We start from the raw sequence: 24,150 nt of genomic DNA, 5'->3' as shown, positions 1-24,150 counted from the left end.
ATATATTTCGTTTAGGCAGATTATTCTTAGAATATTTATCGGTACATAGTGAGTCCTGAAGACTTTCAAACACAAGCTAATTATCAGTTGGCTGAAATTTCAGATAACAAGTTATCAACTGTCTGGTGTTGGGCAATCTGGTATTTTAGCTTCTTGTTCAGTAAAATTAAAAACATATGCTGGGGCAATGGGCATGCTCTTTACTGTGTAGAGTGGTTACATGGGTGTTAACAGGTAAAAATTCATTGAGCTGAAGATTTGTGCATTTTACTGTATATAGATTATACCTCAAAATAAAACTAAAAAATAATAAAAACCCGACGAGGACGGACTAAAAACTAACATACAAATTTGGATATGCAATGATCTTTTAATGATTACAACCATTTAACCATTGATTTTTAATCAAAGGCGGCATGAAACACTATTTCCCCCTTTGTGTTGATCATTCAGTAAGCTAAGTTGCTTAATAGGATCCTGTTATCTTTTTTTTTTTTTGAGACGGAGTTACGCTCTTGTTACCCAGGCCGGAGTGCAATGGCGCGATCTCGGCTCACCGCAACCTCCGCCTCCTGGGTTCAGGCAATTCTCCTGCCTCAGCCTCCTGAGTAGCTGGGATTATAGGCACCATGCCCAGCTAATTTTTGCATTTTTAGTAGAGACGGGGTTTCACCATGTTGACCAGGATGGTCTCGATCTCTTGACCTCGTGATCCACCCGCCTCAGCCTCCCAAAGTGCTGGGATTACAGGCTTGAGCCACCGCGCCCGGCCGGATCCTGTTATCTTTTTATAAGACCAGAAAGTCTTTAATTTACCCGTTACTAAATCAGAGGGAGTAGTAACTGTTTCCAGAATTTGTATAACACAGGCTGCGGTCTCTAAGGGGCGTGGTAAATACCGAATTTTTTTGTTCACTTCATCATCCTCCGCTGCCTCATGTCTTTATGGGGTTCTTCAGGCCACGGTTATCAGACAGCAAATAGGTCAACTAAATAATCTTTCCCTAAGATGCTATAGTTCTATATTCTATTCTATAGATTCTCAAAATCCACTTTTCCACTAGGATGCCCCTTGAGGGCAGTTCTGATTTGGATACATCTTAAAAATTATTTTTAAAAAATGTTATAAACCACCATCCTCTGACGTTTTGTTTACTTTCAAGGAAAGTCCTACTGCTAGCCAGAATTTGGTCACTGCCTCGGGTCAAAACTTTTGCAGCTTGAAAAGACCCTGCAAAATATCCGGGAAAGAGGGAGAACGCTCCTAGAACGCAGCGCTTTCCTTGTCTCCAGGCCGCGCCCTCCAGCTACCCAATGACCGGCCTCCGTGAACCTCCTCTCGGCCCTATTGGTTAGTTTGCTAGTCAGTGAGGCGGGTGGAGGTGGGAGGGGAGGAACCTAGAATCCCGGATGGTACGTTTCCCTCCACCGGGAGGCGCCCAGCGGAAACCCGGAGAAGAATAAGCTTTTGATTGGACAGTTGCTATTCTGGCGTCAGAGAATTCAGCCAATCATAATGTTTATATGCTCCCAGGGTCCCCGCCTCTTCCTCTAGGTAACTTTTGGTGGCGGGAAAAGTTCGTAAGTTTCCCGTGGGGGTGGAGTGATCCTTGGAACCTCCGCGCTGCTTTGGTAGAGTTAGTTCTTCGGCGGCGGGCATGGCAGGTACCGTGGTGCTGGACGATGTGGAGCTGCGGGAGGCCCAGAGAGATTACCTGGACTTCCTGGATGATGAGGTGAGGGAGGCGCAGGCGCGCGGGCTCTAGCGCTCGGAGTCCATGCGGACGCGGCCCGGCCAGGCCCGCCAGACCTCCAGACCGTGTGCTTTTCCGGAGCCTGCCGGCCCGAGCCTCCCGCCCCAATCTTGTAGTTCTCTCGCTGAACTTGCTAGTTTGTGTTCCATAAGCGAACTCTCAGGAAGCGATCCTTTAACTTTGTCCTGAGTACAAGCGATGTTCCGGGCGCGCGAAAGGCGACAGGTTCCCATTAAGTGCAAGCAGAATGGCAAACCCCCACCTTGGCCTTTTGCACTTCACTCCCAGCTCTCTCTTGATTTGGGGAGATTGCGGGCTAGGGAATGAATGCCCTAGGGCTGTAGTGATCAGCCGCGTTGCAGGGTGCTCAGATTTTAGGGACTGACTTTTTACCTGGAGAAAAAGACTTCCTAATTCGGCTGCACTGTTTTTCAGTACCAACTAAGATGCAGATAAAAAGTGTTTTGTATGCAGGCTAAGGGGATTTCATGTGCAACCCAAGACTTAAAGCCGTAAATGTTGAAAAACCATTCTGAAGGGTTGATGATGTAACCAGATAGCAGAGATTCTCTATTTTAGGCAAGGAACACTTGCTGTGTTACAGAAATGATAGGGAAAAATATTACTTCTGTACATAATTCTTAAGTGAAAAGCCATCTCAATGTGAATATTAAGAGTGTTTAATTTACATTTTTATTGTGTACAAAATGTACAAATATATACACTTAAATTTGTATGCTACATATAAATATAGCATACATTGATAATGTATACATTGATATACATAGTGAAATGTGTTAATGTATACTATATACAGTGTGCAAATTAACATATCCATCTGTTCACATTGTTACGTTTTACGTTTACTTACATTTTAACAAAGTTTGCATTTATTGTCCTTTTAGACTTTTCATGAGCTCATTTTAATTCTTCACTAAAGACAGAAATGACAGCATGCAGAAAAGTTGTCCATGAGGATGGGAATAACAGCATGGACCTTGAGGAAGTCATTATAATTCTTACAGTTCCCTCTTAGGGTGTATTTCAAATCTGAAAATAGTGAATGAAAGGGAAACATTGATGAGCATATACTTGGGATTCAGCTCTGCTGCAGTGATTAATGTAGTTATCTGGCTATGAGAACTGTGTCTGTTAGAAACAATTTGTTTTTGAATTTGTGGCTATTGTGATATGTGGTGGCTGTTTTGCAGGAAGACCAGGGAATTTATCAGAGCAAAGTTCGGGAGCTGATCAGTGAGAACCAATACCGGCTGATTGTCAATGTGAATGACCTGCGCAGGAAAAACGAGAAGAGGGCTAACCGGTGAGTGGCAAGGGGATATAATGGTCCCCAATGAGAATGGCTCCCTTCCCTCCAGATTGGAACAGCCTCCCAGGAGAGGACATGTATGAAACAGGATTGATCTAGAAGCCTTCATAGCTCACCTGCATCTATTTATTTTTCTTCCAAAAAGTAGGTGGTTGGCATTTTCCTCCCAAATACCCTCCTTCCAATGCTTAGCTGAGTATGATTTTTATATATTTGATAAGTTGAATTAAAGTTGGTCCTTAGTTCTGGTATTCTGCTGAGTCTTATAGGATGGCAGGAGAAAGCAGAAGCTGGATTGTCTCATTGTTCTTAATGATTCAAGAATAGTTGCTGTTTTGAGAATGCATTTTTTAAAATAGTTCTGCCCTGTCTCCCTAATTTTTCTCTCTCTTGTCCATGTACAGGCTCCTGAACAATGCCTTTGAGGAGCTGGTTGCCTTCCAGCGGGCCTTAAAGGATTTTGTGGCTTCCATTGATGCTACCTATGCGAAGCAGTATGAGGAGTTCTACATAGGATTGGAGGGCAGCTTTGGCTCCAAGCACGTCTCCCCGCGGACTCTTACCTCTTGTTTCCTCAGCTGTGTGGTCTGTGTGGAGGGCATTGTCACTAAATGTAAGTGGATTAAAGGGGGCCACTAAGGAAATGAAGGTAGAATAGACTGAAGGAGATGGGGAAAGCAGGAAGGGCAAGGTAGATCTGGGTAGCTTGTGGCTTCAAAGAAGTGGAGCATTGGAATTATGTGGTAAAACTTCGAGAGGCTCAGTGCACAATGTTTAGGGGGATCTTGAGTAACCACTTGAGTTAGTAGAATGATGAATTCTGCTGAATGCTGGAGGAGTCTTGGTTCGTGGCAATCTCTTATCTCAACCCCTAACTCTACCTATTAGTTGGAATTGGTAGTACTTAAACTTTTACATGGATATGGTGGTGGTCTATATATAAATAAAAAGTGAATAAAAGGTAATATTGAAATAGGTTAATCCTGTCAAAAGAACACAGTGTTTGGAGTCATCATAGGCTTACATAGGTTTGGGTCCCACCTGTGTCATTGTCTAGTTGGGTGACTTTATGCACATTTTTCATTCGTAGGTTCTCTAGTTCGTCCCAAAGTCGTCCGCAGTGTCCACTACTGTCCTGCTACTAAGAAGACCATAGAACGACGTTACTCTGATCTCACCACCCTGGTGGCCTTTCCCTCCAGCTCTGTCTATCCCACTAAGGTAGGGGGGATACATTCAGCCTTCTTGGGGGTTGGAGTCAAAGATTCCAAAGGCAAGGAATTGTGTAATATTTGAAGTCTTTTTTCTATAAAGGGTGAAAAAACAAGGACTAATCCAAAGGAAAGATTGATTGCAGGCCAGAGTTTAATATGAAAATCTCACAATTCTTACTTGTTTATTTTTAAAGATGAGGTCCTCCTATGTTGCCTCGGCTGGGGTGCAGTGGCTATTCACAGGTGTAATCATGGTGCACTAAATTCTCAAACTCCTAGGCCAAGTGATCTTCCTGAGTAGTTGGGATTACAGGTATGTGCTACGACACCTGGCTTCCTAATTCTTATTTTTTTTTAGAGATAGGATCTCAGTCTCTCAGGCTGGAGTGCAGTGGTATGATTATAGGTCACTGCAGCCTCAAACTCCTGGACTCAAGGAATCCTCCCACCTTAGCCTCCTGAGTACCTGGGATTGTGGGCATGCACCGCCATGCTAATTTTTTTCACTTTTTATAGATGTGGGATCTCACTATGTTGCCCAGGCTAGCCTTGAAGTCCTAGCCTCAAGTAATCCTCCTGTTTGCATCTTCCAAAGTATTGAGATTATAGACATGAACCATCATGTCCAGCCACAGCTCTTCTTATTTTTTTAAGAAGACACTTGTTCACTTTAGAAAATTATGGAGTAGTCATCTACATAGATGTTTTAACAAAGTTATAATCAAATAATTTTATGATCTGCTTTTTAAAAAGTAGAAAAATAATGCTAGACTGTTAGGTAATCTTTACAAATATTTTGTTGTGGGTTTGGGAGAAGGCTGGCATAGGAAAAAGCTTTCTTTATTCTTAGTGTTCAGATTGATCTGGATTGAGGACAATGCAAGGCTTTCCTCAGGAGACAAAAGATCGTTCATATTGATTACTTGATGTCTGAAATCATTCTATCAGAGAATTCCTCTCCTCCTCTCATCAAATTTTAATTGAGAAGTACTGTATTCAAAGCACTGTTAAGCCCTGTGGAGGACAAGGATATAAATTAGACCAGTCCTCATCATCAGTCTTCGAAGTGGTGGAGAAATGAAACATATAAACAAAAACAAGAATGAATATCTTAGAATTATCATACCTTAAACATACATTAGCATCATTTAGTCTACCTCCAGATGAAATGCTGAGATCAGAGAAGTTAAATGATTCGCTTATTGTCCCAGTTAGTGATGGCCTTAAGGACTAGGACCTGTGTCTCTTTAGTATCTTTTTTTTTTTTTGAGATAGAGTCTAGCTCTTGTTGCCCAGGCTAGAGTACAGTGGCCTGATCTTAGCTCATTGCAATCTTCACTTCCTGTGTTCAAGCGATTCTTCTGCCTCAGCCTCCTGAGTAGCTGGGATTGCAGGTGCCTGCCACCCCAGCTGGCTAATTTTTGTACTTTTAGTAGAGATGGGGGTTTCACCATGTTAGCCAGGCTGATCTCGAACTTTTGACCTCAGGTGATCTGCCCACCCTTGGCCTCCCAAAGTGCTGGGATTACGGGCATGATCCACTGTACCCAGCCTGCCAGTTGTATTTTCTAAGTCATTCTGATGTCTTTGGACCTTAAGGTGTCCACTTTTCTAGAATTTCCTCTTTAGGAAATACTCAGGGAGTACTCCTTTGTTGATTACTGTGGCCAAGCTTCTTTGTTCAAAAAGTGAAATACATTGGATCAGATATTCTGGAGGTTGTTTAGGCTGGTGCTTAAGAATGTGGGCTTTGGAGTTCACATTTGTGTCTAGTCCAGACTCTGCTACTTAACTGTGTTACCTGGGGGAACTTCTTTCATCTCTCTAGTATCCTGGTTTCCTTGTCCATGATGTGTGAAAAATACTTTCTTTATAAAGTTGTGAAAATTACATGAGATAATTTTGTGAAGTAGTAGCACAGTGCCTGGCACATAGCAAGCACTCAATAAGTGACAACTGTTTTTAGAAAATTCAAATGTCAAGGAAGTAAAACTTTAATAGACATATAGAAAAGCTCACATAAGTATGGTTTGATGACGTTTTACAAGCTGAGTATATCTGTGTAACCAGCATCCAAATGAGGAAATGAAACATTAGCACTCAAAAGTCCGTCTTGAGGGCTCATGTTACCCAAGAGTAACCACTATTCTGATGTTTTAACAGCATAGATTACTTTTGCCTGTTTTTCTGTTGTATTTAAATACTCTTGTGTTGGGCTTCTTTTGCTCAACATTGTGTTTATGAGCAACTTTGTGTTTATGAGATTTATCCATGTTGCGGATAGGTGTTTTTCATACATTTTTATTGCTATATAGTATTCATTTATGCAAATATACTGTGTTTATTTAACCGTTATACTATTGATGGCATTTTAAAATTGTAAAATATTTGACTATTAGGCATAATGCTGCTACGAGCATTATAGTTTATGATTTTGGGTGAATATTTCTGTTCGGTATTACTTAGGAGTGAAAAAACTGCTTCAGAATCTAAGCATATATTCAGCTTTAGAGGGGAAGTAAGAATCTTAATTTAGATGTTAATATAACCTAGTCCATTCAGACTAGGGGTTGCCCCTTCCATTCAACGATTTATGACTAAAACAGACAGGAACAGAAAAAGCTAGAGAAGGTGGCATTTTTAAGACAGGACTGAGATCACTCTACCCCTCTGTGTGTCTTTTTCTAGGATGAGGAGAACAATCCCCTTGAGACAGAATATGGCCTGTCTGTTTACAAGGATCACCAGACCGTTACCATCCAGGAGATGCCGGAGAAGGCCCCAGCCGGCCAGCTCCCCCGCTCTGTGGATGTCATTCTGGATGATGACTTGGTGGATAAAGTGAAGCCTGGTGACCGAGTTCAGGTGGTGGGAACCTACCGTTGCCTTCCTGGAAAGAAGGGAGGCTATACCTCTGGGACCTTCAGGTAAAAGGTCTGCCTTAAAGTGTATGGAATGCTGTTGACAGCTTCTATTTCTGGTAATATCCTTTCTTCAGTTTGCTGTATTACAGATTACAACAGAGAGTTGTATCTGTGAGATGGAGCGCTCTCTCTGTCTGGGAGACAGGATACCTTCAGTACCTTTTTTCTGTCAGATAAAGCTGGTGATACTTACCATCATATGCCAAAAATAAGACTTATTTGTGACAATGATTATAGTCTTCATGGCTTTCCTGGGAGTTTCTCATGTAATTATACTTAGTCCCCATACACAGTGTCTGAAGCTCTGTTGGTCAATTTCAGAGGAGGGGCATGATCAGCATATTTGGGTCACAGACAGAACCAGTTGTTTAATTCACAAGTTACCCCCCACCCAATCAACTCTGATCTGCTGGTCTAGTTTGGTAGCCTAAAAAGGCTTACTCTTGCTGGGGTACTAGCTACCGATGTTAGGAATTGAATATAATAGCCTTCCTCTTTATTCTCTTTGTCCCAGGACTGTCCTGATTGCCTGTAATGTGAAGCAGATGAGCAAGGACGCTCAGCCTTCTTTCTCTGCTGAGGATATAGCCAAGATCAAGAAGTTCAGTAAAACCCGATCCAAGGTCTGGGCATTCATTTTGTTTTTTTTGAGACAGAGTCTTACTCTGTTGCCAGGCACCAGGTTGGAGTGCAGTGGCAAGGTCTCGGCTCACTGCAACCTCCGCCTCCTGGGTTCAAGCAATTCTCCTGCCTCAGCCTCCCAAGTAGCTGGGACTACAGGTGCACTCCACCATGCCCAGCTAATTTTTGTATTTAAGTAGAGACGAGGTTTCACCATGTTGGCCAGGATGGTCTTGATCTCTTCACCTTGTGATGCTCCCGCCTTGGCCTCCCAAAGTGCTGGGATTATAGGCGTGAGCCACCGTGCCCGGCTGGTCTGGGCATTCTTTAATATTTGAGGGTGGGAATGGATTTCTAAGAGTTGTGTTTTGGTGCATGGCTGTTTTTGTACTAGATCAGAAGGAAGGGTTGAAGTTTTTTTCTCTAAAGTATTTGGTGTTAGCTTCTTCTATTTTTGTCCCAATCAACAAGTGAAAGGGTGTTTTTGCTGTTTGCTCTTTAATCATTCTTTGTTATTAAACAGAATTTTAATACCTGCTACCTGTTGGGCTGCTAAATGAGCCTAATACAAATATTAGGATAGAAGTTAACTTATCAGTTAATAAATAGTGTACCAATAAGTAATAAATAGTGTACCAATTCAGTAATAGTGTACCAATTCAGTAATAGTGTACCAATAAGTAATAGTGTACCAATAAGTAATAAATAGTGTACCAATAAGTAATAAATAGTGTACCAATTCAGTAATAGTGTACCAATTCAGTAATAAATAGTGTACCAATAAGTAATAAATAGTGTACCAATAAGTAATAAATAGTGTACCAATAAGTAAATAGTGTACCAATAAGTAATAGTGTACCAATTCAGTAATAGTGTACCAATAAGTAATAGTGTACCAATAAGTAATAGTGTACCAATAAGTAATAAATAGTGTACCAATAAGTAAATAGTGTACCAATAAGTAATAAATAGTGTACCAATTCAGTAATAGTGTACCAATAAGTAATAAATAGTGTACCAATAAGTAATAAATAGTGTACCAATTCAGTAATAGTGTACCAATAAGTAATAAATAGTGTACTAATAAGTAATAGTGTACCAATAAGTAATAAATAGTGTACCAATTCAGTAATAGTGTACCAATAAGTAATAAATAGTGTACCAATTTAGTAATAAATAGTGTACCAATTCAGTAATAGTGTACCAGTAAGTAATAGTGTACCAATTTAGTAATAAATAGTGTACCAATTCAGTAATAGTGTACCAATAAGTAATAAATAGTGTACCAATAAGTAATAAATAGTGTACCAATAAGTAATAAATAGTGTACCAATTCAGTAACAGTGTACCAATAAGTAATAGTGTACCAATTCAGTAATAAATAGTGTACCAATAAGTAATAAATAGTGTACCAATAAGTAATAAATAGTGTACCAATTCAGTAATAGTGTACCAATAAGTCTATTTATTACTGAAGACATTAGTGATGCATTACTAAAATTAAACATTTTTTCTTTGTTTTAGTTCTTCAACTTGTTTTTCTTTTTAAAGATAGGATGTATACCCACATTTAGAATTGAACTACATATATGAATGTGTGATGATAAAGGTTACCGCTCAAGCATAGTACATATTCTTATTAAACCTAAAATGTTTTGAACCTGGGGCTGCTTTTTTTCCCTTGAAGATTAAACCTCTAAACAGGTTTCAGAATCCAGGCTGCCTCTGTGCCTACTCTGATAATGGCCCGATAATGTGATTTGTCTTAGAGCAGAAGCTTTTGCACTTAGGAACAATGTACATGTTTGTATATTTCTTCAAGTATTTTCTGTAGGCCAAAGTATATGAAGTGGAGCTCCACAAAGTTCCATTGAATTTCACTAGGCTTGCCATTGGTTATTTCTCCTGTAGGATATCTTTGACCAGCTGGCCAGGTCATTGGCCCCTAGTATCCATGGGCATGACTATGTCAAGAAAGCAATCCTCTGCTTGCTCTTGGGAGGGGTGGAACGAGACCTAGAAAATGGCAGCCACATCCGTGGGGACATCAATATTCTTCTAATAGGTACGATGTTGGAGATCTGCTTTAGACTCTTGTTTTTTTGGAATATGGTTTTAGAGACCTATAATATGTAAGATTGTATATTCTGTATTTGGCAGTATTTCAGTCCTATCAAAGGAAAAAAGGCTAAAGTGAATCTTTTTATTTTTAAATTGTGTCTGGAATTCCTGATTTATAGTATATAAAATATATTCTTCCATGAATGGTAAAGGGAAAAGTGAAGGAAATATTTTTGAAAGCCAATTACCATATGACTCTGTTGTGTCAAGAGCTGTGCTAGAAAGGCCGAACTTGCTGGGGTTGCTGGGGAGTTTCCTAGCAAGTCATCACTGCCCCTACCCTACAGGAGACCCATCGGTTGCCAAGTCTCAGCTTCTGCGGTACGTGCTTTGCACTGCACCCCGGGCTATCCCCACCACTGGCCGGGGCTCCTCTGGAGTGGGTCTGACAGCTGCTGTCACCACAGACCAGGAAACAGGTAAGGGTGTAAGGGTCCTTGGCAAAGGCCCAGCAAAGAAACTGAGCATAGATCCATTGTGTGCCCCTGCCTGTGTTCTGAAAATACATTCGAGAGGTTATTTGGTGCATGATTGTAGAGGACTGAGTATTCAGCAATGATGGATGATTTATTCAAGTCTTTGGTGTTCATCTATTTACAGGAATGTTTTTTATTTGAAAGGAGAAAGGCTTAGCACATTAGAAAGGCAATAAAAATGAAGATTGTACTATTTTATGAACTAGAAGAAGGGATTTGGAGACCAGTTAAGAGAGAGCAGAGGTCTAGCTGGGATATTACTTGAGGATGATGCTGATGAGAGAATCTATAAAGGAAATTTGTGAGAAGTTAGTTACTTAAGGGTCAAAGTGGGACAAAAAGATGCTAATATTTAGGTTTGAGCTGAAAAGGTGACCCACCAGGGTTCCCTTTAAGTTTCTTGGAGCCAAGACACCTTTGCTGAATTCTTAATTGTAAAGTGAGAGATTCCTAGGAATGAGATTCAAATCCCTTGCTTCTGGCCCCTATAACCTAGACTATGGCACATATGTTTACCTTTTCACTTCCCAGGGGAGCGCCGTCTAGAAGCGGGGGCCATGGTCCTGGCTGACCGAGGCGTGGTTTGCATTGATGAATTTGACAAAATGTCTGACATGGATCGCACAGCCATCCATGAAGTGATGGAGCAGGGTCGAGTGACCATCGCCAAGGCTGGCATCCATGCTCGGCTGAATGCCCGCTGCAGTGTTTTGGCAGCTGCCAACCCTGTCTACGGCAGGGTAAGTGGAATCAGGCCCCAATCATTGTCCTCACCTTCATTTGGTTTTGCTAACTGGGCCAAGAAGTGTATTCTAGATGACCCGGGGGAATAGTAGGGCAAAGACTAAAGTAAGGTCATTTTCTTGTTACCGTCCTTTGTTTAGAGCAGTGTTCCTCATGCAATCCTGCACAGCAGAACCCCCTGGAAAGTTTCTTATTTTAAAGTAACTTCTTAACAATACAGTTAAACAGTCTATTTAATGTATTTAACAGTCCATTAAATAAAAACACTACATGCACGTGGCGGGAGAATTTCTAAACAGAACAGAGATACAGTATGAAAACGAAAAGACTCACTTCTCTCCCTTCTCCCTTTGCCAAGAGATGACAGCTTTAAAGTGTTTCAGGAAACAAAATTTAAGCATGTACCAGCAGATAAACTATTTCCTCGTTAAGTAAGATCTCTTTATCTTTATTTTTATCATGACCATGATGTGCCTAGATACAGTCTTTTTATATTTGTCTGTGCTTGGGGTTTGCTGAGTTTTTCTTTTAAAGAAATAGATTTCTGGTATTCCATCATAGGGATTTATTTAACTCATCTCCATTTGATAGGTATTTAGTGGTTTCCTTTTTTCTTCCTATTATGAATGAAGCTGTAGTGGCCATCCTTTTATGTGTGTTTTGTTTTAGATTTGGGAATATATCTATAGTGTAAATACCTAGCAATGAAATTACTGGATGAAGAGTTATATGCATTTTCTTTTGGTAGAGATTGAAAAATTACCCTCTAAAGATTGTACCATAGTAATGCTTCCATTAGTAAATGCTCATAAATGCTTTATATTTACCAGCTCCTTTTATCCTCTCAGTAACTACCTCACAACGTGTAGTTATCTTTTATTTACAGATGAGAAAATGGAGGTACAAAAGATTATGTAACTTGCTTAAGAGCCGCAAACCTGAAAATGGCAGAGCCAGGATTTGAGCCCAGAGCTCATGCTGTGTCCTGGCAGTTTATAATCTAGTGTATGGGAACATCTTGTTGCAATGGTGTTTTTTTTTTTTTTTTTTTTGAGACGGAGTTTCACTCTTGGTACCCAGGCTGGAGTGCAATGATGCGATCTCGGCTCACCGCAACCTCCGCCTCCTGGGTTCAGGCAATTTTCCTGCCTCAGCCTCCCGAGCAGCTGGGATTACAGGCATGCGCCACCATGCCCAGCTAATTTTTATATTTTCAGTAGAGACGGTGTTTCACCATGTTGACCAGGATGGCCTCGATCTCTTGACCTCGTGATCCACCCGCCTCGGCCTCCCAAAGTGCTGGGATTACAGGCGTGAGCCACCATGCCTGGCCTTGCAGTGGTGTTTTTTATATATACAGATGTGTGGTCCCCAGCTCAGAGTTTCTGAATTGAAATCTCTGAGTTGGGGCTCTTGGTAGCCATGGTTTTGAGAAGCTCTGCAGGTTGGTTATGTATGTGTAGACGAGGTTGAAAACCATACGTTTTAAAGTTAATGATAGGGCTGGGTGCAGTGTCTCATGCTTGTAATCCTAGCACTTTGGGAGGCCAAGGTGGGAGGATCACTTGAACCCAGGAGTTTGAGACCAACCTGGGCAATATGGTGAGACCTTGTCTTTAAAAGTAAAATAAAATAAATGATAATGTATGTTTATGTCATTCTGAAGAATGATTGGACGTATAAGAAATAAGAATGATTGGTATAAGAAAAATGGGAGGGCCTAAAATGTGAACATGGTCAAAGTCATTACCGAAAGGCTGTGAAGTGTGTGTGGATGGGTAGGCATCAGTCCAGTAGGCCTAGAATTGAAAGGAGAGTATTGAGGTCCTTGAATCCTAAAGAAAAACTCCCTTGATTCATCCTTTTTTTTTTTTTTGAGATCATCTTACCCTGTCATCCAAGCTGGAGTACAGTGGAGTGATCCTGGCTTACTGTACCCTCGACCTCCCTGGGTTTAGGTGATCCTTCCACCTTAGCCTCCCCAGTAGTAGCTGGGACTACAGATGTGTACCACCATGCCTGGCAAATTTTTTTTTTTTTTAATTTTTGTAGGGACAGGGTTTTGCCATGTTGCCCAGGCTGGTCTCAAACTCCTGGGCTCAAGGAATCCACCTGCCTCAGCCTCCCAAAGTGCTGGGATCCTAGGTGTGAGTGGCTGTGCCTGACCAGTTCCTAAGACGTTATGATTTATAGATCATTGGCCATTTTAGTTGAGGTTTTACCTGTGTCTTCTGAGTAAGGGACTCCAAAAGTTCTAAGTGCTTCTAGCCTAACCAGCTTGCCCTGTCTTTAGGGAAAGGGATCATCTTTCAGAGTCAATCCTGCCTTGGAAATGAGAAGAGCAGAATAAGCCTTGGGAAGGAGGGTCCTGGTTTTGAGACCTACACTCGGCGTGTTAGAGGTTACTGTATATAGGAAGTGGGACTTCCTAGGGAGCTCAGTTAAAGAAGGGTTGCAGGTAGAAGAGATGAGTTACCTTGTTCAATGACTTTAAAATTTCACTGCTTTTTGTCTGTTTTTCTCTTTGAGGTCAAACCTTCCATTCCCACTCCCAGAATCGCTGCAGCCTTGTTCTTTCTTCCTATTGATGTCATGTTCGCTTCTGTTGTTCTCGCATTCCCCAGTATGACCAGTATAAGACTCCAATGGAGAACATTGGACTACAGGACTCACTGCTGTCTCGATTTGACTTGCTCTTCATTATGCTGGATCAGATGGATCCTGAGCAGGATCGGGAGATATCGGACCATGTCCTTCGGATGCACCGTTACAGAGCACCTGGGGAGCAGGATGGCGATGGTGAGGCCATGAGGATAGTAAGAGTAACTGATGGAAAGGGGCTAAACACATGGTAGTTTCTTGGACTCAGCCCAGGTGGTGGTAGGTGTTTTAGTATCGGGGTTGTTGTTGAAGAGCCCTCAACTGCTTAGCTACCTCCCCTTCTTGCTTACTGGAGGTTATCCTATGGGGGGTCTTTTGTCGTTTTCTGGGTCTGGGAATAACTTTGAGCATCTTCTGTGGGCCAGGCAGTTCTACCATCATTATTTGTGGGTTCCATGTCTCTGATTCTTTTTGGACCTTTTCTTTATGAATCTTGGTGTCTTCTCTTGTGCTATGGAAGAAGCAATTTTCCCTGGGTTAAACTCTTTATTACTCTCCTTTCTCCTAACTGGGGTATACCAGCTATGCCCTTGGGTAGTGCTGTGGATATCCTGGCCACAGATGATCCCAACTTTAGCCAGGATGATCAGCAGGACACCCAGATTTATGAGAAGCATGACAACCTTCTGCATGGGACCAAGAAGAAAAAGTGAGCATTCTCTTAACTCTTCCTCAAGGGTACCTGCAATTTGTGTTATATTAGAACATGTGTATATCTAAGCTTAGCTAAGGCATTATGTGCCCAGATCAAAGCCATGCCTGGAGTCATAACCATGTGAACCAATTTTCTTTTCTGGGTCCACAGTATATCCTTTATCCTGGTCAGTTGCCTTGTAAATGTTTGGGTGATTCTGATGGTGGATGTGTGATGTCTTCTTATACATGAAAGATGGCACATTTCATGTAGCCATTTATGATGAAGGGTTAGTAGACAGCAACCATTTGAGACTTTGTAGGTAGACTTGGGTGAAGGAGACATGTGATCAGGCGCTCAAAGCATGAAATGTGGGATCTTACACCTCTGATTTTGGCCGTGATGCAGTAAGAAGCATAGCATAATCTTCAAAGCTGTTGGTTTAGGAAGTAGAATTTGGAGTCAGAAAACTTTATTTGAGTCCACTTTAGCTTCTCTGAGCCGTAGTTTTCCCACCTACAAAATAGAGCAAATAATACCTAAACTTTCTACCTAAACTACCTAACTTACATATAATACCTAAAATAATTAAATAAAAATATGTGAAAGAGTCTTGCATATGTTCGATATAAATGGCAGTTATGAAAATGAGTTCTAGGCTTTGTCTGTTTTGACCCTGGGTTTTCTGAGAGGCAAAGCCACTAATCCAGGCAGGTGGTAAGGTGCGGCAGGGAGATGGAATTCACTGTGTGTGGCTCCAGGGAGAAGATGGTGAATGCAGCATTCATGAAGAAGTACATCCATGTGGCCAAAATCATCAAGCCTGTCCTGACACAGGAGTCAGCTGCCTACATTGCAGAAGAGTATTCACGCCTGCGCAGCCAGGATAGCATGAGCTCGGACACCGCCAGGGTGAGTGCCCAGGGGAGCATGGGCCTGGGGTCCCTTAGGTATAAGGCTGGGGCAGGACTCCCTGCCATCTGGGAGCTTTGAAAGCATTTTAACTTAGAGACTTTCTTTTCCTGGTCTGAAGGGCTTCCTGTTACACAATTTTAATCATTTACTTTTACCAAGGAAAATGAGATAAGGACCCCAGAGATAACATGTATCTCATGAGTTCGAATGACATTGGCCTCCAGAAGCTGTGATTTATTCAGCAAACATAGCGACTTCTGGGAAGTGACCTAGTCTCTCTTCTTACAAGCTATGTAAAATTAATAAGCACTCTTCTCAAAGAGCTCAGATCCAGGAGGGAGAAGCACAAAGGTAGATAGAAAGACATCCATACATATTTATAAATATATACCCCAGTGTGGTACTTACAAAGGAATCAGTGTGAGAGGCTATTTGAAGAAACTGTTAATTTTTCTTTTAGCTTCCCTTAGAGGTATGAATATCAAGAGTATGGTATTTGGACTGGACTTTGAAAAATTACTAGCAGTTAGGCAACCATGATGATTATTCAAAGCAATTTCTAGTAACTTAACATAGCTGTCCTTGAATTTGTCTAAATCTTTTTGAGACAGCGTTTCGGTCTTTGTTGCTCTGGCTGTAGTGCAATGGCGTGATCTTGGCTCACCGCAACCTCCACCTCCTGGGTTCAAGTGATTCTCCTGCCTCAGCCTCCTGAGTAGCTGGGATTACAGGCATACACCACCATGCCTGGCTAATTTTGTGTTTTTAGTGGAGATGGAATTTCTCCATGTTGGTTAGGCTGGTCTCGAACTCCCGACTCCAGGTGATCCACCCGCCTCAGCCTCCCAAAGTGCTGAGATTACAGGCATGAGCCGCCGCGCCTGGTCCAAATTTGTCTAAATCTTTTAGGGGCTGTGTAGTTTGCATAGGATTTTACAGCAGAAAGATCCAAGTCTGGAACTCTTACTACGTGACATAGACATAGGCTCTTGGATTAGACATGATCCCAGATTATCTACTCTGCCTTCTCAAATGCTGGGACTTTCTCGCCTTGCCAGTGCAGTGTGGCATGATCTTGGGTCACTGCAACCTCCACCTCTGGGTTCCAGCTAGTCTGCCTTAGCCTCCCGGGTAGCTGGGACTACAGGCGTGCGCCACCATGTCCAGCTAATTTTGTATTTTTAGTAGAGATGGGGTTTCACCACGTTGGCCAGGCTGGTCTCGATCTCTGGTCTTGATCTCCTGACCTTGTGATCCGCCCGCCTTGGCCTCCAAAGTGCTGGGATTACAGGTGTGAACCATTGCACCCGGCTGGGATTTTTAATACCCCCAGTGACAGCATGCTCTGAACATTACTGTTTTGAAATTTTAGAATATTTATTAAGCTTAAACCTTATGATTTTTATCTATGGGTGTTAGTCTTGTTTTTTGGAGGTTGTGTATCACCTATCTTCCTCATTAAACAGGTTACTTTCTTTTTAACTGTTCCTTTCCACATGCGAACTTCTGGTCTGTCACAGGCCCTCTCATTGAACCTAGAACTGAGCATCATACCCTATTTTAGTTGTGGTCTTAGTGTAGGGGATTCTCTACGTCTGCTAGTGCAGACTAGGATTTCACCAGCTTTTTAGGTGGTTCAAGAATTAGAACTTGTAATGGAGTGTGTGACTTCCAAACTCTGGTAGCTTTCTAAATTATTACATGATTTGATGAATGAATTTAAATGTGAATGCATTTATTTTTGAATGTCATTGTGGATATACATGGTAATTAAGGAAACTTGAAACAAGAAGTGACCAGGATTTGTCAGTGATGGGTCATATAATGGGAGGCTGGGGAGGTGTGCCAGAAGGAAGTAGTTTCGTGTCTGATCCCACCTCTGTAGCTAGCTTTTGGACTGTAGACAGATCCTTTCAACCCTCAGGTCAGCTTCCTTATCCGTAAAATGAGAGGATTGGACACATCAGAATCACCTGAAACTTGTACACATGTCTAGTCATAAACACCGAGATTTCTGATTCATTCATTTCCAATTCATTGTGACTGATTAAGTCAAGGATGCCATTCAGACAATAGCATTTTAAAAGGTAAAAGCATCTTGGTTTGGTATTCACCGGTCCCCGTGAGAACCATCTGTTAGAAATGTGTCCGAGTTCTTCTCCTCTGTACTGAGTTCATTCAATCGTTACATATTTGTTGTCAGATTACTTCTTTCCTTATCCCTCCTTTAGTGTGGCTTTGGAAAATCGACTTGAAGGTCTCTGAGTCCCATTTCCTTCATGTATAAAACTTCCTCAAGTTATAAAGAGAGTAAAATGACAGAATGTATGTAAAGGCAAACTTCCTGCTGCATTGCAGGCCTGCAGTCACTGATTATTTTTCTCCCTTCTCCTTTCTACACTGTAGCCTTTTATCTTTCAGGTTGTAAGATGCCTCATTTTCTTCCCTGTTCACTTGCTCCTCCTGCCTGCAGCACTCTTGGGTATATTTCCTTGATCATGTTTATCATCTTTCTGAATTTTACATGGCATCTATAGAGAATACAGAGCTCTGAATTCTCTGCTTGTGCCTCCTGGTGCTTTTCTGGTAGTGTCGTTTCCCTTTCTGTGCCGTAGGATCGATGGGTGTGCCTAAAGGATTCAGGATAAACAATCTTCTCTTCTTCCCTAGACATCTCCAGTTACAGCCCGAACACTGGAGACTCTGATTCGACTTGCCACAGCCCATGCAAAGGCCCGCATGAGCAAGACTGTGGACCTGCAGGATGCAGAGGAAGCTGTGGAGTTGGTCCAGTATGCTTACTTCAAGAAGGTGAGGATTCACAGTTGCATGGGCTTCCCAGCCTTCTGTGGCCGACAGCTACATTTGGATTGTCAACAGAAAGCAGTATTTGTCTCCAATGTTCAGTCCGCCTCACTCTTTCCTCTGGAACACTCAGTGATTCTCAACCCTGACTGCACCTGAGAATCAGAGGAAAGCTTTAAAATGCTGATTCCAGGGGTCCTAGAGATTCTGGTTTAGTTCATGTCCTATACTTTCAGTCAGCTGCCTCTCTGTCTACCCCTACTTCCTTTGCATTTTAAAAAAGTAGGTGTTTTCAAAGGAGCTACCTCAGTAGTCTTCCTCATCTCTCTGTACATTTCCCCTTGGTAGTCTCTTCAAATGTTCCATTGACACCTCAGAAACTCATGTTAAAAGTTGAACTCTCAAACTTACCTCTTATCCTGTTTCCCGGTTTTTGTTTGTGACATTGCGTCTCTGTCATTTTAGATATTAAGCCTCAAAGCCTAGACTCCTTTTTCCTAGTTGCCGACTCCTGACCTAGTCAACCTTTTGGGGTTGAGTTGTGGGTCTGATACGCTCTTCCTCGCTTTTTGCTAGGTTAAAGGTTGTCTCGGATTTCAATTACACACCTGATTTATAAGGAAATGGATTGTTTTCCACTTAACCATTATGGGCTAGACATTCAATTCTTTATTCAGTAAACATTTATTGAGTACCTACTACATAAACAGCATTTAACATACTTCCCAGCATTTTAAAAAGATGGGTATCAGTCTCTATTTCTGCCCCTGTTCCTGGGACTTAGGATCAAGAGGAGCCAGGTAAACCATTGGAAACATGGAAGTCATTCCTGCTGATGGTGCAGAAGGGACTCAGAGTTCTCGATGCAGCCCCTCTGCATCAGTGACCCCTCTAGCTTACCCACACTTGCCTTGGTCCTAGGTTCTGGAGAAAGAGAAGAAACGTAAGAAGCGAAGTGAGGACGAATCAGAGACAGAAGATGAAGAGGGGAAAAGCCAAGAGGACCGAGAGCAGAAGAGGAAGAGGTAAGGTAGAGCAAAGCCAATGAGATTAAAAAGTTCCAGTTGGTGGCCAGGTGAGGTGGCTCCTGCCTATAATAATCACAGCACTTGGGGAGGCTGAGGCAGGTGGGTCACTTGAGTCCAGGAGTTTGAGACCAGCCTGGGAATTGTGGCAAAACTCTGTCCCTACAAAAAACAAAAATTAGCCAGGCGTGGTGGTGCACACCCGTGGTCCCTGCTTCTCAGTAGGCTGGGGTTGGAGGATTGCTTGAGCCTAGGAGGCAGAAGTTACAGTAAACTGGGATCATGCCACTGCACTCCAGTCGGGTCGACAGAGACCCCATCTTTAAAAAAAAAGGTCTGGTGGGGGCTGGGGAGAGGAGTAGAGGCTGGAGGAAGTGCTCCTTATTGATATCAGGTTGTTCATGGAGGATGTGCCTAGACCTGCAGGGTTTGAGGATGAAGATAACCAGGGTAAAGGAGGGAACAAGCGAGCCCTTCTCTTGTGCTTTTGACTCCTCTACTGCTGAAGAAATGCTAAACAGAAGCAGCAACCCAACCACTGAGGGTTTTGAATATATATTTCAGAATTCTAAGGGAAAAAGCTCCATGACTATGGTTACATTTATAAGGGTGAGTCATGTGGAAAAAGAGCATTGGGAAGCAGTGCCTGCTTGTGTACTAGTCTGGGGACTTGGTCTTGTTTAGAATAGCCAGCAGTTTGCAAAGGTCTAAGCCTAGTGCTTCACTTTGACTTAGGGGCTTCTGAGTCCTTTCTTCCATGGTTAGAGGACAAGATGGGGCTCCCTTGCCATTCTGTCTCCAAACTCTCTTTTCTCTCTTAAATGCCGTGTGTGTTTTAGAAGGAAGACTAGCCAGCCAGATGCCAAAGATGGGGATTCATATGACCCCTATGACTTCAGTGACACAGAGGAGGAGATGCCTCAAGGTGAGTGAGCACGCCTTACTGATGAAAGAGGTTCTTTCTGTGCCTCCTGGACTTTTCCAGTTGCTCTGTGCAGTTTCTTTTCTTGTGGACTCTTGTTTGTTTGGCTCCCTGCTTGGAGCCTGTGTCCAAGAGCTTTGTCCCAAGAGAGCTTCAGGGGAAACCCATAGTAAAAACTCTGGAAAAAGCTTTGCTCTGTTGCGTATAGCTTCTTGATGAACTGTGCTGTTTTGTTACACCTGGTATAAGCATCTCAGATAACATATATGTTGAGGGTCTCTTGCCTGACTCAATTCCTTCATCATCCAGTGAAGATTTCCCTTTATCCTAATTGTTCTGCCTGGCCCCATAGAACCTTAGGAACTAGGAGTGTTCAGCAGGCTCAGTGAGGGATGGGGAGTGGAGATGATTTCTCTAGTTGTGGAAACTGCTTCACCTTGCTGTCTTCCCCAACTCTACAACCGTCAACCCTCTGAAGTACACACTCCAAAGACGGCCGACTCGCAGGAGACCAAGGAATCCCAGAAAGTGGAGTTGAGTGAAACCAGGTGAGCAGAGAAGTTACTCCTGCCCCATCAAGAATTCCGTGTATCGGCCGGGCGCGGTGGCTCACGCCTATAATCCCAGCACTTTGGGAGGCTGAGGCGGGTAGATCACGAGGTCAAGAGATCGAGACCATCCTGGTCAAAAAGGTGAAACCCTGTCTCTCCTAAAAATACAAAAATTAGCTGGGCATGGTGGTACGTGCCTGTAGTCCCAGCTACTCGGGAGGCTGAGGCAGGAGAATTGCTTGAACCCAGAAGGCGGAGGTTGCAGTGAGCTGAGATTGTGCCAGTGTACTCCAGTCTGGGTAACAACAGTGAAACTCCATCCAAAAAAAAAAAAAGAATTCTGTGTATCTCTGAGGAAGGGACTTTGTGTCCTTGGAGAGAGTGGGAAACTGTTGGTTATGGATAAAACTCAAAACTGGGGGCCTGTGGCTTTTAACATTTTATATTCTCATTTAATTTCAAACTTAATTGAAAAGTTACAAGAAAAGCATGAAGAACTTCTGGATGTCCTTTTCCCAGAATCCTCAGTTGTTTAAATTTTACCATTTGCTTTATTAAAAATTCTCTCTTTCTGAGAATTTGAATTATGTCCTTGTGGGGTCAGGAAGAAGCGTTTTACAGCAAGGACAAAACTTATGTCTTCTTGTAGGCTCAGATTCTTCTTGGTGGGATAGATATATTTTGGCCATTTGTTTTTGAAATGAACTTTTACCACCAGGGTTTTAGAAAACATTTTTATCTATAAATTTTAAAAAAAGTGTAAAAAATTTTAAACCAAAGAAACTCCATAGCCAAGTTTTACCCTTTTTGCTTTTTATACCTTAAACATATAACACAATGTGTTTACTGAAGAAAATTTGAAAAGTGTTTAGAAAAAATATTAAAATCAATTGTAACTCTATCCCCCAGAGACAACCATTGAACTGTATCTTAAGATGCTTCTTATAGCTCATATAAATCTCACTCTTTTTTTTTGGAGACAGGGTCTCACTGTGTTGCCCAGCCTGGAGTGCAGTGTTTATTTTTTAGTTTTTGTAGAGAGGGGGTCTTGCCATGTGGTGCAGGCTGGTCTTAGACTCCTGGACTCAAGCAATCCTCCTACCTGGGCCTCCTAAAGGGCTGGGATTATAGGCATAAGCCTCTGGGCTTGTTTGATCTCATTCTTTTTAATGACTGCAGGATTTCCATGGTATGGATGTATAAAAATTTAATGAAATTCTCTAGTGATAGACATTTGGGTTGTTCCCTGTTTACAGTAAAACAGTATTAAATTTGTCAATAGTATTAAATTTGCACTCATGCAAGTATAGCTATAAGGTGAGTTCCTAGAAATGGGCTCCCCGGGCCAAAGAATATATGCTTTTATGGCTTTAGTTAAGTGCTGCTAAATGGTTCCCCATTGATGCTGACCAGGTTACTATTTTACAGTGAATGGGAATGCCAGTTTCCCACACGCCTAGTACAAGAGTTTAGCTTTAAAGAGGGCTCCTCAAGGGTAGCACTGCCATCAGAGGCACATTGTGTGTGAGAAAGAATATTGAGGGGACACCTCTACTGTGTTAATACTATGGATTTTCCTAGCGTAGCTCTTTCCTAAGAGCATTTGGGTTTGTTTACTCCTCTTCCCCCTTTCTTCTGTCTCTGGCAGGTTGAAGGCATTCAAGGTGGCTCTCTTAGATGTGTTCCGGGAAGCTCATGCGCAGTCAGTCGGCGTGAATCGCCTCACAGAATCCATCAACCGCGACAGCGAAGAGCCCTTCTCTTCAGTTGAGATCCAGGCTGCTCTGAGCAAGATGCAGGATGACAATCAGGTCATGGTGTCTGAGGGCATCGTCTTCCTCATTTGAGGAGGCCTCGTCTCTGAACTTGGGTTGTGCAGTGTTTCTTGCATGTTTCCCACCCTCTTCCCCACCCAAGTCTTTGCCTCTGCTACCCTGGCTAACAATGTTGAATTGAACTGAAGGCGAGGAATGTTGGTGATGAAGCTGAGTCAGGACTTGGTAGACCCTTTGGGAATGGGTCGTGAAAGCTGCCATGCCTGGGGTGAGGAAAGAGGAGGCAGTGGGAAAGGGCGAGGACTGTTGCATCTTCATTGCAAATGCTCTGGCTCATACGCCCTGCTTCCCAGTCCCACACAAACCCAGCTGTTATTTTCTGTAAGTAGCGTGACTTCTGAGTACTTTTGGGGGCCCAGCTCTTTTCTGTTGGCTGTTATTTTTTTCTTTCCTCCAGAGCAGTTTGGTCTAGTCTAGGCTGTGGTGGTTCTAACTGATGGAGAGGCTCTGAGGCAAGCCATGCAGGTCACCAAAGCTTTCTTTGCAGTAGTGCCAGTTAAGGTGAATATTTTACCACAAAACAAACCCCATATCTGGTTGAATATCCAGGATGTTGAATAAACATAGCCATTTTGTACACATGGTCTTAAGAGTCTGTTGTTTATACAAAGAGTTTGTTTTTTATACACACATTGAGTTTTGTTTTCCTTGAGAGCAACCCGGCAGGGTTTGCTGCTCCCGCATTTGCAGCAACCCACCACAAGGTGGCAGCAACCTGCTGTGATCACTCTTGGCGGGGGTTCTGTCTTCTCTAGAGGTAGTTTTCTTCCTCGGAAGCACCAGCATTTATCAGTCAAAATTGATAGTGCAGACCAAATCCTGCCAATTTAAAATAGCTAAATGGCCATGGGAGGCCGGTGAGTAAAAGTTCAGGAGAAGAATCGCCCCTCTGCCTGGCACTTTTTGCCTGAATCTAAACTTACCCTTCATAAAGATAAAATACCTGATAATGTCAGATACCTCAAAATCCTGGGATTTCTTGCCTATAATGAGATCTTGTTACAGGATCCATTTTTTTTTTTTTTTTTTTTTGAGATAGGGTCTCGCTTTGTGCCCAGGCTACCGTGCAGTGGTACAATCATAGCCCATGGCAGCCTCGACCTCCTGGGCTCAAGGGATCCTCTTGCCTCAGCCTCCTCAGTAGCTGGGACCATAAGCACGCGCCATCATGTCTAGCTAGTAGAGATGAGGTCTCTGTTTCCCAGGCTGGCCTCAAACTCCTGAACTCAAGTGGTTCTCCTGTCTCTGCCTCCTAAAGCATGAGATTATAGGTGTGAGCCATGATGCACAGCCTACAGGATGCTTTTGAAAACTATCTGGGTGTCCACTTTTTAGGGTTGGTTAGCCTGTTTGCACAGAAGCTTGTGATGGGGCAGGGCAGGACTTCTCTCCTACCATTGTATGGTTTGAGTAGCTTCTGAAAAAATTTTTGAAGTTACTTAAGAGAAAAAAAGAATTATGTAGCTTTTTGGGGGGGCCTGGGTCACATGGACTGGAAGCTGCTTTCTGGTGGCAGATGTGGCTCTGAAGCTGTGCCAGTTCTTGGCTATAAGATTGTTGAGGTACTGCTCCCTTTTTGCTGAGGGGTGATCCTTTACCACAAAGCAGGAGATACTGT

The 24,150-nt window shown here is 42.5% G+C and overlaps 1 protein-coding gene across 5 annotated transcripts; it reads left to right on the top strand.

Moving 5' to 3' along the window:
* Positions 1-1,541: 1,541 nt before the first annotated feature.
* MCM3 (minichromosome maintenance complex component 3) lies at positions 1,542-23,111 on the top strand. 5 transcript variants are annotated; one of them, XM_002746642.7, is made up of 17 exons: positions 1,542-1,736; positions 2,966-3,078; positions 3,489-3,697; positions 4,175-4,305; positions 6,987-7,225; positions 7,737-7,845; positions 9,755-9,908; positions 10,252-10,383; positions 10,972-11,180; positions 13,809-13,983; positions 14,368-14,494; positions 15,241-15,391; positions 18,065-18,205; positions 19,121-19,224; positions 20,064-20,149; positions 20,625-20,694; positions 22,346-23,111. In XM_002746642.7, exons 1-17 carry the CDS (start codon positions 1,659-1,661, stop codon positions 22,542-22,544), a joined length of 2,427 nt encoding a protein of 808 aa, XP_002746688.3. In that variant the 5' UTR covers positions 1,542-1,658; the 3' UTR covers positions 22,545-23,111. The 5 variants fall into 5 exon arrangements, 4 of the variants coding, with proteins under 4 accessions (XP_002746688.3, XP_054110069.1, XP_078225499.1 ...); XR_013534282.1 differs by having other exon boundaries at positions 1,554-1,736; positions 20,499-20,694; XM_054254094.2 differs by having other exon boundaries at positions 1,554-1,665.
* Positions 23,112-24,150: the final 1,039 nt, after the last annotated feature.

This window comes from Callithrix jacchus, chromosome 4, assembly GCF_049354715.1.
Source record: "Callithrix jacchus isolate 240 chromosome 4, calJac240_pri, whole genome shotgun sequence".
Lineage (NCBI taxonomy): Eukaryota > Metazoa > Chordata > Mammalia > Primates > Cebidae > Callithrix > Callithrix jacchus.
Note: the sequence above shows the minus strand (reverse complement) of the source record. Positions and strands in the feature narration are given on the sequence as shown.

Excerpts from the sequence above, each read along its gene's own strand:
- MCM3 (XM_002746642.7), top strand. The coding sequence starts at position 1,659 with ATGGCAGGTACCGTGGTGCTGGACGATGTGGAGCTGCGGGAGGCCCAG. Across the intron at positions 10,384-10,971 it reads CACCACAGACCAGGAAACAG|GGGAGCGCCGTCTAGAAGCG; the intron begins GTAAGGGTGTAA and ends TTCACTTCCCAG. Across the intron at positions 20,695-22,345 it reads GTGGAGTTGAGTGAAACCAG|GTTGAAGGCATTCAAGGTGG; the intron begins GTGAGCAGAGAA and ends TGTCTCTGGCAG.